Source organism: Juglans microcarpa x Juglans regia, chromosome 7D (genome assembly GCF_004785595.1).
Source record: "Juglans microcarpa x Juglans regia isolate MS1-56 chromosome 7D, Jm3101_v1.0, whole genome shotgun sequence".
Classification (NCBI taxonomy): Eukaryota; Viridiplantae; Streptophyta; class Magnoliopsida; order Fagales; family Juglandaceae; genus Juglans; species Juglans microcarpa x Juglans regia.
In genome coordinates this window covers 103,284-115,596 of record NC_054606.1, presented here as the reverse complement: position 1 = coordinate 115,596, position 12,313 = coordinate 103,284, and the positions used below count along the sequence as shown (strand labels likewise).

The window sequence follows — 12,313 nt, the reverse complement described above, 5'->3', positions numbered from 1 at the left end:
GAAAAGAGGCAGTGAGGAAGATCAGGAGGAAGGAGACGTAGTTTGTCAAAATCGATGGAGTTTTATACAAAAAGGGTTTCACAACCCCTTACTAAGGTGCATCTCACCTGAGGAAGCACAGTATGCCCTCGTAGAAATACACGGGGGAGTCTGTAGTAACCATTTGGGTGGCAAAGCCTTAGCAAGGAAAGACCTAAGGACAAGTACTATTGGCCCAATGCTCCTAGAGATGCCAAACAGTTGGCTAGAAGATGTACTCAGTGTCAAGGATGTGCCCTAGTCCCACACTGCCCACCAGAAAAACTATCCTCCATCACCTCCCCACGGCCTTTCGCCAAGTGGGGGGTTGATTTGGTCGGACCATTCCCACCAGGAGAGGGTGGGGTGAAGCACATGATAGTAGCGATAGACTACTTTACGAAGTGGGTGGAAGCAGAGGCCCTAGCCACCATAACAGCAAAAGTCGTCACCAGGTTCCTATGTAAAAGTATAGTGTGCAAGTTTGGGATCCCCAACATTATAATCTCCGACAACGAGAAATAGTTTGACTTAGAGAATTATAGGGCGTGGTGCCAGGAGCTCGGAATAAAGGTAAGATACTCATTCCTGGGGCACCCTCAAGCAAACGGGCAAGAAGAATCAACAAATAAGTCTCTACTCAGGATCTTGAAAAAGAAACTGGGAGACCAGAAAAGCGAGTGGGCAGAAGAGCTTCCAGAGTCTCGTGGGCCTACAAAACCTCGGTGAAGACCCCAAAAGAGGAGGCACCCTTCACTTTGGTGTTCGGAAATGAAGCAATCGCCCCCGCGGAAGTCGGCTTGCCCATATACACGATTAACAACTTTAACTAGGTGGAGATAGACCAGGCTCTCGGCGAGCAAATACACCTACTCGAAGAGATAAGAGAAGAGACAGAAGTCCATAACATCCTCAGCAAGAGAAAGGTCGAGCAATACTTCAACAAACGGGTCAAACCCAGATCATTCAAGCTCAGCGACCTTGTCCTGAGGGAAACGGGGGTTATGACCCAAGATGTAGGGAAGCTCAACCCATGGTGGGAAGGGCCTTACATAGTGGCCGCTAGCAACCATCCAGGGTCATACCGACTCAAAGATAGTGAAGGAAGGGAGCTGCAACACCCGTAGAATGTCGAACACCTAAAAAGGTTCTACCCTTAGAAAGTTTATTTTCTTTTGCATTTATTTTACAAACAATTTTTTGGTTTTCAGAATGTATATTTTGACGGAACTCAAGGCAATAAAGTGGGTAAGCATTTAGCCCACTACAGATCAAAGCGAGCATGGAGGTTAGAAGACCCCACGACCCCCTCACCAAGTTAGTCACCAAAGGTCGAGTTACACACTCGAGGTGCAATCAAGGCGGGTGTGGAGGTCAGAAGATCCCATGACACCCTCGCCAAGTTAGCCACCAAAAGTCGAGTTACACACTTGTGGTGTAGTCAAGGCGGTCAGAAAACTGCATGACCCTCTCAGCAAGTTAGCCACCAAAGGTTGAGTTACACACTCGCGGTGCAATCAAGGTGGGCGTGGAGGTCAGAATACCCCATGACCCCTTCTCCAAGTTAGCCACCAATGGTCGAGTTACACACTCGCGGTGCAGTCAAGGCGGGCGTGGAGGTCAGAAGACCCCACGACCCCCTCGCCAAGTTAGCCATTAAAGGTCGAGTTACACACTTGCGATGCAGTCAAGGCGGGTGTGGAGGTTAGAAGACCCCATGACCCCCTTGCTAAGTTAGCCACCAAAGGTCAAGTTACACACTCGCGGTGCAGTCAAGGCGGGCGTGGAGGTTAGAAGACCCCACGATCCCCTCGCCAAGTTAGCTACCAAAGGTTGAGTTACACACTCACGATGCAGTCAAGGTGGGCATGGAGGTCAGAAGACCTCACGACCCCCTTGCCAAGTTAGCCACCAAAGGTCGAGTTACACATTCGCGGTGCACTTAACAGTTAGCCACCAAAGGTCGAGTTACACACTTGTAGTGCAGTCAAGGTGGGCATGGAGGTTAGAAGACCCCATGACCCCCTCGCCAAGTTAGCCACCAAAGATCGAGTTACACACTTGCGATGCAGTCAAGGCGGGCATGGAGGTCAGAAGACTCCACAACCCTCTCAGTAAGTTAGCCACCAAAGGTCGAGTTACACACTCGTGGTGCAACCAAAGTAGGTGCGAAGGTCAGAAGACCTCGCGACCCTCCAAACAGTTAGCCACCAAATGTCGAGCTACACACTCGCGGTGCAACTAAAGTAGGCGTGGAGGTCAGGCGACCCCACGACCCTCTCAGCAGACTAGCGGAGGGAACATCTAGAGGCTAAGTACCCGAGGAGCAAAAAAGAAAGCACACAGAGCAGCAAAACAAAACGTTATCTAGCACATAAGTCTCATACAAAGATTATCCAGAACACAAATCTCATACAAAGGTAAAAGGCCAATTCGAGGGCCAAAAATTGTCCAAAAACAACAAAATGCCACGTGCAAAGATAGAAGGCCAATTCAAGGGCCCAAAAAGAAAATTGTTCAGAGACAACACTCAAAGAATACAAAGAACCCAAAAAAGGGCAATAACTACAAAAAGCCAAAAATAAGGGCCCAACACTGGCCACAAACAAAGGAAAAATTCACTCTGGCGGCGGGGGACGTGGGAAGGAGTCAGACATCACGTTGCGGCCCATAGCATCTGCATACTAGACCGCAGTAGCATCCGACTCGAAATCCTTCAAATTCAGATTCCCTAAAAAGGTCCGAGGGTTGGCCAGCAAATGCGCTTGCAAACGAGCCAGTCCCTCCCCGTACCCATATCCAAAGGCCCGGTCTTGAACGACCTTGGCGGCAGACAACTGAGGGTGCAATCGAACAATCTCATTGTTCGCGGTAACCAACTGGGATTCCAACCTCCCCCTGCCTCCTGCAGCTACTTCACCTGCGCGACTAGCTTGGTCACACTCCCTAGTGTCTGGTCTTGGCAGGTGTCTATCGTCTCGAGCTCCTTTTTACATTTATCGTATCTAGCCTGCACGAGATAGGTCCCCTTGCAATTCGGCTATCTTCGTGTCCTTCTCGTGGCGCTCCTTCCAGAATGCCTCCTTTCTTTGGGTCAACTCCTTGGCCACTTTCTCACGCTTTTCTTTGGAGCAAGCCAAGACTGCAACCGCCTCCTTACACTTTCTTTCAGCATCATCTCGAGATCGTTCAGATGACTCTAGTGCCCCCCTTAGGTGCAACATTTCTGCCCTGGTAGCAACCCTCTCCATCTTTGCCATATGCAAGGCAAAACTATCACGGGCATGGAGAGTCTAAACACGGAGGAGTTTGGAGTGCATACCACACAACTCCTCAAGAAGAGAGCCGAGGTCTGCCTCCAGGGAATGAGAGTAGCCATCTGACTGCTTCAGGCAGCACTGTAGATAGTCCCTCTCAGCTTTAAGGCGGTCGTTCTCTTGCTTGGCAAAATAAGAGAATTTTCACTGCTCACGAACTTCTTCCTCCAATTGGGCCCTTTCATCTACTTTCCAAGATGCCAAAGCATCCACATTATGCACAAGCACAAAGGGTTAGCTAAACTCTTTACAAGCATAAGGTATAACATGCACAAAAGAAAACAGGCTTTCCACATACAAAAAAGGTGTGGAAAAGAGTTTTACCGGAGATAACTTCATTTTCAAGCACTTGACCATCTCCACAACTGCCTCTGATAGGGGTGGAGAGCAGCGAGGGCTAGCATCCTCTACCTAACTTGCATCTCCCCCTACATAAGCTTCAACCCACACTAGCCTCCCTAAGCTCAGGTCCGGGGCCATGGTAGCCCCATGCTCAGGCGCAGACACTTCCCTAGAAGGGCTATCACCACACTGGGCGTCGACTTGCTCACCCGCTAACTCATCACGCTGGGTGCTGGTCTCCTCATCTACCTGTTCCTCAAAGGCGCCATCACTGCTGGGGTTAAGGTCGCCGGTCAAAATCCCGCTTTCTTGAGGAATAGTGCTGCCATCCCCACCAAACGATGAAAGGTTTGGGGAGGGGATGGACACCTTATCTTTATCCATAGGTGGGGTCTCACCACCTGAAGTATTAGTAGGAAGAGAGTGGGGGGAAGCATCTAATCCCCCTCCCCCATGATGAATGGCTCCCTTGCCTTCAGTCTTAATTGCAGCGTCACAAACAGTAGGGGCAGAAACATAAGGCACCCCTCCCCCAGACACGCCAAAGACAAAAGCAAAATATATGTCGCCCAAATCACTCCCACCGCAGGGCATGGGAACAACATTAGGAATGATAGGAAATTCAAAGGAAGGGGTGTCCACAGAGTCACCCCCTAGGCAATTCAAAGTTGTAAGCTAACGAAAGGTCTTCGATAGCCCGTTTCATCAAGGTGCCCAGGTCATCAAGACCTGGGCTCACCGTTGGGGAGGCCCTAACAGAGGAAGAAACCAGCGTGGCCTCCCCAAGAACAGTTTCATCTATAGTCACCCATGCGCCACCTTCGTAGGGCAATCAGAAACGCCATCAAACTTCACGCCCTTACCACGGGGACGCTTCACTTTTGGCCCCCCAGTTTGGGGGGCACTCCTTTTCGCTGGGGGCGGTACCACTTTGAGTTTGGCCCCCTGACATGGGCGCGACTAGGCACCACAAAAAATCTATCTATACTAGCGGTAGAAAGAAGGTCATCCGACCATAAACCATAGCGGTCATGTCCCTTGGCCCATTCTCGAACAAGATCAATATGAGAACGCTGACTATCAGTCAACTTCAACAACAAACTTTTATCATCGGGGACTCACCCCCAATTGGCCCTCATAGGGTAATCTTTAACATGCATTTCATTGGTAGAGAATTCCCAACCGCGACCAGAGACAAAGAAGAACTTACTAGTCCATTGTTTGGCATTGAAATAATGCCCTTCAAAGGCTGCCATGCATTGCCCACAGACGTGGAAACTGCAGATATTCCCCGGCAGAGACCCCACGCTATAAAAGGAAAGAAATTCCTTCGCCATTAAGTCTGGGTACTTCTCCCTGAGAGGCTCAAACACTTGATGGAAGACCACACAGGCGCACATCAACATGCGCCACGCCTTGCTGTGGAGTTGGGTAGGGGCAAGCTTCAGAAAGTGTAAAACATCGTGCACTGGGCGAATGAAAGGGAGCTGCAACCCATTAGTTAGGGCACAAACTGTTAGAGCCACGTCTCCAGCGTAGCCCTCCCTATCGATGCATCCAACTTCTGGAATGGTCATATCCACTGATTCAAGGATGTGGAAAGAAACATAGAAAAGGGGGCATGGGTAGAGGCAATGCGAAAGAAGTAGGGAAAGCAAGTGTGAGTGAGGAAGGAGGAAGAAATGCGAAAAAGGAAACACGGGCAGAAGTGGAAGGATCAGAAAGAATCGGGGAAAGTAATCATTAGGGTTCTTAGGAATCCGAAAGGTTGGCTACACGCTGACAGTTGCCATTTCTTTTGAAAATTATTTAATGAGCGGGAATAGTCATTGTTGACATAGGCCACGACCTTTCGAAAGAAAGGAAGTGATACGAGCTTGAACATACAACTTGCGTAGACTCCAACCCAGTAAAGGAAAAAACACAGAGGCACACCCAAGAACCAGTGGGGTAGGCAATGAGTATAAAGAACCCAAAAGTTTAATTTCCAATGTGCTAGCACAAAGAAAATTAGCGGGGTAACTGGAGGGGATAGTTGGATCCCCCTCGGCTTCCGGGCCCACGACTTTGAAACCAGCCCAAAGCTTTAGCTTAGGGTTAAGAAGGCCATCCCTTATTAATCGAAAGGGGGATCACTCTTGTTTTATAGGAGTTATCTTCCCTAGGGATCATGAAGGATATACATATGGGAATGATGATTAAAGTCAGTTACCATCATGCCACGTCCATGCACTTTTATAAATAACCTATGAGAGGTAACAAACATTATCATCTACATCTTTACTTACACTTATTCTTATACTGTATTTGTAACACCCCGATCCCAAAGGTCCAGAGAGTTAGCTCTTAATACTTAACATCAAACTTCAATAATACAACTATAAAATCCATAAAACTCTATAAAATGTTAATTCATTTAATCAATCCAAATATCTATGTTCCTTCATGGGGACAAACAAGAAATTCTCAATAACATAAATTAAAAACTCTCCAAAACTCAAAAATATCCTTAATTTATCAAATCAAAATAACAAAAAATAAAACAGTTTTTTAACTACGACTCTCAAATAAGTACTTGTACCCTCAGACACTTATTCCATTACGGACATCACACCTTGCTAAAACCTCCTACTCTTGTTCTCCAGCTGAACCATCAAAATTATCTGAAAAATAATTGGAGATAAGGGGTGAGTTATCAACAACTCAGTAAGTAGATGACATATACTAGTGTGTAAACATTAGCATTTAGAAAGTTCAGAATGCAGAACAAAATATTTTCTTTCAGAATGCAGAATCAGAATAATGTTTTCAAAATGCAGCGTCAAAACATGTTATCAAAATATCAGAGCGAAAGTTAAAAAATATTCATAATCAAAATCCCTTTGGCATAGTATAAACTGAAACATCACATCTTATTTTATCATATCAGAACAAATACCATATTTAACCCCCGTGATAGGGTTGTGCAAATCCCGATAGTTAACCGAGTAGAAATAGAATGTGAATCTTCCCCTTATTCATTCTCGGAGCCCCGAGTGTGCACATAGGAAAGATCACGCAGAAAACCACTTTGTTTCCAAAGTGGGTGTACCAGAAACAAAAAAAGTTGGTACCAAACCGAACAGAGGCCATAGTTTTACACTTGTGGTAAGGTCAGAACGGAACGGAAATAGAAACAGAATGTTATGCCAGAGGTTTTTCAGAAATCACATCAGATCATATAAGAGTACAGAAAATCTTTAGAACAGAACAAAATCATATCACAACATAATTTATGCACAAAATTTCATATTCGCTCTCTTTTTCAAAGTTCAGAAACAGAATGTCAAAAATAAGCTCATGTCTACACCAGTCATGACAGAAAATACTTTCTTCTTAAACAGAATCTCATGAGTAATGCAGAACAAATAACTGAGCTAGTTCAATTTTATTTTCATAACTAAATATGTATATTTTTCAAAAATCAACCTCAGCTCATTTTATTTTAATGCAAAGTCTAGCATAGGAATCCTGCTTACCTGAACTTCTTAGTTTTTTTCAAAATTTTCCTAAAAAATGTCGAAGAATAATTAATCGTCACCTATAAAATAATCACGTAATTCTCGTAAATTTTCAATTAATCACGTATTTCGATATTTAATCATAAACTTCTAAAATAACCTATTTAATTCCTCAAAACCTAAAATAACAAATCATCACTTTCTAAAATCATCAACATTGATTTAATAATTTTGACCAAAATATTTAAAAGTCAGACCTATTTATTATTGAAAACCAACTATAAAATTTAATACTGGATAATATAATTATCCCAAAATATTTTAAAAATAAACCATAACTATTTTTCAAATAGACTAAACCATATCTAAAGTGTAAAAATAACATTCCACCAATATTGTTTACTCTAAAAATAAAACTTTACTTAATAACATGTTAAAATACTTAAGTGTTTTTTTGTAATCATAATTAAAATGTTCAAAATAAAATTTTACACTTATTGTAAAAATAATATGCTGCCATTAGTACAATTTGGAAATCCTATTTATTTTTTGCAAAATTTCTTATACTTCCTGCATAAACCATGTAAAAACAGATTGAATATAAAAAAAAAAAAAATTCAAATTGAAACCATCTAATAATAAAGGCAAAACTGTAATTCCATATCTAAATAATATGTAGTAAAGGGTATTAATGTAATTTCATTCAATTCTTTGAAAACCAACAAAAACCTACGTAAAACAAATAAAACTACATGGTAGGGCTTACTTAAGGAGGAAATCACGCGGCAGCTTGCGACGCAGCGAGGGGCTAGAAGCTTAGCGACGTAACAGTGGTGATCTCGGCGGAGCACTAGAAGCAAGAGAGAGTAAGAGAGAGAGAGAGAGAGAGAGAGAGAGAGAAAGAGAGAGAGAGACCAACTAATGAGAGAGAGACAGAAAGAGATGGAGAGGAGAGTGGGTGAGATCGGCAGAAGCTTACCGAGAGGAGAGCGACGGGCCTGGATGGAGTGTAGCGCCTGACGAAGTTCCCTGTGCGGCAGCGATGTCAAGGAGGAGGTTGGCGGCGTAGGGTGGCAGGTTGGTTGCACACGATGGGGAAAGCAGTTTCCTCTATTTCGGAGGTCAAAAATAGAGTATGCCATGTGTGTTCTTCCTTCAACGGCTGGGCGATGATGGTTGGCTTTCCGTGGCGATGAGGACGGCCTGGAGGGTGGTGCGCTGTTTGCAAGGAGGAGTTGTTGGCTGTGAGTTCGTGTGGCAGGGCAGCGATGTCATGGAGAATAAAACCGTGTTGCGTTACGCCTTGGCCAGCGGTTGGGGGTGCTGCATGGCTTGGGGTGGGTTTACGTGACCAAGGTAGATGAGTGTTTTGCAGTGGCTATCTTTCAGTGTTGGTGGTTTGCGGTGGAGGTTTATGGTGGCAAAGTTGACGAGCATAGAGCTGAGAACACGGAGAGGCAGTGAACGAGAGGGAGTTATGCGTAGGTTGCTGCGGCTACTACTTTTTCAGGAGAGGAGTTCAAGTATATATATAAGCAACGGAAAAACCCTAGAGAAATAAGGGACGTGCGTGTGGATGAAAAAAAAAAGTCGTGCGTGTGCAGGGGCGGAACTAGAAAATCTAGTTTGGGGGGGCTAAGTTAAGAAAAAATAATTTTGGGGGGCTAGATACTAATTTTTATATAATCTACTCTAAAAAACACCTTCTAAAACTTAATTTTCATCAAATTTTAAAAAATTTGCCCTAAGGTAGTTCCGCCCCTGTGCGTGTGCATGGAGTGAAAAAAAAAAATACACTAGAGACTTGCAAGACCATGCATGTCGTGGATGAGAGGAGGACTTAGGGGTGAAAAAAAATAGACGGAAAAATAAAACGTGCAGGGAAGTTAACGTGTGAAAAAAAAAAATGAGCTTGATTGGGTTTGGGTGTTACAGTATTACTGACTTAAACATCAGAGTTTCCCCAGGACAACCAGTACCACCCTTTATTGCTTCAAATCATCCGTATAGTTGGTGAACTTGTTCATCTTTGCACTCTCAACTTCCATCATTTTGATTCTTTTGTTTTATGTCCTTTCGACCCACTAAAGGAAACCCTCGTCACGTGGCTCGTGTGCCATATCATCACCAATAAATAAAAATTTGAAAAATAAAAATATAAAAACTTAAAAGACCAAAAAATAAAAATAAATGAAGATCGAGGGGCTTGTTTGGAGAGTGAGATGAGATGTAAATTTTGTGAATAGTAATAAAATAGTTTGTGAATAGTAGTGAGATAGTCTGAGTTGAGGATTTTTTGGATTTTAGAAAAGAAGAGAGAAAAAGTTGAATAAAAAATATTTTAAAGTTAAAATATTGTAATAATATAGTTTTATAATAATATTTTTGTTTGGGGATTTGAAAAAGTTGGAATTATTTTTTATTTGAAAATTTGAAAAAGTTATAATGATTAATTTGAAAATTTTGTAATGATTAATTTGAAAATTTTGCATTTAAATTATGTTTAAGAATAAGATGTGATGAGATGAAATGAGATCAGATGAGAATTTTGTCTCATTTAAAGCCCTAAACCTGTCGAGGGCACCCCACGGTACATTCTAGGATGGCCACCCTTTCTTGTTTGGATTAAGAAAATATCTCAACTCATTTCATTTAAGGCCTCGTTTGTTTTCACACTTCTTCTCAACTCATCTAATCATTACAATTTTTTCTAAATTCTTACACAAAATAAAATAAACAACTCAACCTTTTCAAATCCTAAAACAAAAATAATATTAGAAAAATATATCCTAACAACATTTTATTCAATTTTTAATTTTAATCTCAACTTATTTTATCTCATATACGAAAACAAACGAGGCTATATAACTTTTCTAAACTTTCAAATAAAATACAATAAACCATTTAAGTTTTTTAAATCTCAAAATAAAAATAATATTTTATTCAATTTTTAATTTTAATCTTATTTTAGCTCACTATACAAATCTGCCTTAGTGAGAGATGGGAGTGGCTAGGCCATCGTGAATGAGTGGATTTAACAAAATAATAAAAAAAATTGAAATTGAGAATACAAGGATGAAAAAAACCATTTTTAAAAGTCAGAAAGTAATATGTAAAGACCAAACTACATGGATTATTTTATTTTAGTATTTAAATTGTAAAGCCAACCTTACAAGTTATGGAGAAATCATAAATTTTGAAATAATAAGTATTTATATTCTTTCTACTACCCAATGGAGAGAGCCTTGCTATACCGAACATATAATTAATTCCTTCTCAACCCGTGTCGACGATGGTTGCTTTTGTTAGATAATTGTTCACAAGCTGGCAATGAGGCAAGAGGATTTGGATTTATCCATAGCAAACTGCCGATTAACTAAAAAATCTAACCTAATTAAATCTAACCTATTTTTATTTTTTATTTTTTTTTATTTTAAAAGAAGTTTCTTCTACTCTCTAACATCTTGATGTTTAATAAATTACTGAGTGATCCTATCCAAAAAGTAGTAAGAAATACTGAACCTTGTATTCCAATAGCACAATACACAGCTAGCCATGTGTTGTTGCGTTCTGTGTATGTATCAGACTATCAACATCTACATGTCTTCAATTTCGTGTTCCTTTTACCTTCATAGAAGGCCAAAAACGGTTGTGTCGGACCTTCTTGTTAAAAGCATTGATTGAACGCTAAAATGATGGTGAAGAAAATTGCTTGAAATTTACTGGCTACTGTGGTTGAAAGCTTGAAAGCACCTACTTAAGAGAGGTGGCAGAAAAACCAAAGGAAAAAGAAAAGAAAAACTTGTAGTAAGCAAGTGACTAACAGTATGAAAGGGTGGATCCTAGTTGATGTTTTCTTCCTGGGCCATTTGATGCCGTATGGGGGACCTCTCTCATTCAATTGGGCGGCTCTGATTGCGCTGAATACAAGGAGATACAGTAGTTTGGTAATTGTTACTCACCCTTTTAGCTAGCAGGAGGGAGTTAGGTGGTTTAGTCGTGAAAAATAGGCAGTCTGAAAGCAGACATTCTACCTTTTTGAGAGGCCTTTAAACTAATCCCTTAATTGTTAACCAAGTAAACTCCCCCTAACCACATTTTCTTCCAAGCTTTCATGGTTCTTGTTCTTCTATATCAGCTGAAAAAACCATTGCCCTGTTCATACAGGTTTGCGTAGCAATGGGAAGCGATTCCAATCCAAGCAAACACCATTATGATATTACCATGTCAAAGAGAACCAGAAGGCCGTCTAAACTCCAAGATGCCAATCAAGATTGCAGTACTATAGATTCCCCAAGAAATGACACTAGTACTCCTTGGAAAGCTGTTGTGAATGAAGGAGACGAGAGTTCTCCCTCGAGACCAGATGAAGCAGGAGAGGATGATCGTAAGAAGAGCTTGAAGCAGCTGATCAAAAGCAGGAATTCACTTGGCCAACACTTCACCCAAGAAAAGCAACTTCAACTAGTCACAAAGCAGCAAGACGAGGGCTTTCAGGGATTGAAGCTCAAGAGAATGGTAAGTCGCTATGCGAAAGTTTTGAGCCACTTGATCAAGGTTAAGCGCGACTTACCTAAGGGAGAATCCCGGAAAAAACCTCTTATCCTATTAAAAAGATGAAGGACTCGTTTATCAGCTTGCATTTTTTCAAGTGGCTGATCGTCTTTTGATTACCTACGCAGTGAGTTTGAGCCAATTAATCTCAAGCTATATATATTTCTCATGATCTACCCAAATTGATTTTACTGCAAGGCCTTGATCATTTGTACCATAAGCATGTTCTACTTCTACAGCGAGGTTTGGTTATGTTCACATACTTCATTAGCGATCAAGTACCAAGTAATTCACGAGTTTCTCCTTTCCAGCTTTGTACACTCGTAACTATTGAGCTTCACTTGTTTACCCTGGTTCCTCCACATTACCAAATCTTAGTTTTAATCAAGAAATTACGTAAGTACTTAAGAGAGATCCGTCTGGAATGTCTGCTTTCATACACACGCCTGTGCAGAGGAGAAAAAGGGTACAAGGAACATGGCATTTTCTAGCCTCAATGCACGAGAATAATTAACGCTTTTCTTTGAAGGAGTAGTTACCCAAAGATCGAAAGCAGAATGGGCAGGGCGATAGGCAGAGAGA

At 41.9% G+C, this 12,313-nt stretch overlaps 1 protein-coding gene across 1 annotated transcript; it reads left to right on the top strand.

The window, feature by feature from the left end:
• The first annotated feature begins 11,204 nt into the window (after window positions 1-11,204).
• On the top strand, window positions 11,205-12,037 carry LOC121239188. Its single transcript, XM_041136349.1, has one exon. The coding sequence runs from the start codon at window positions 11,357-11,359 to the stop codon at window positions 11,795-11,797; it is 441 nt and encodes a 146-aa protein (XP_040992283.1). The 5' UTR covers window positions 11,205-11,356; the 3' UTR covers window positions 11,798-12,037.
• The last annotated feature ends 276 nt before the right edge of the window (window positions 12,038-12,313 follow it).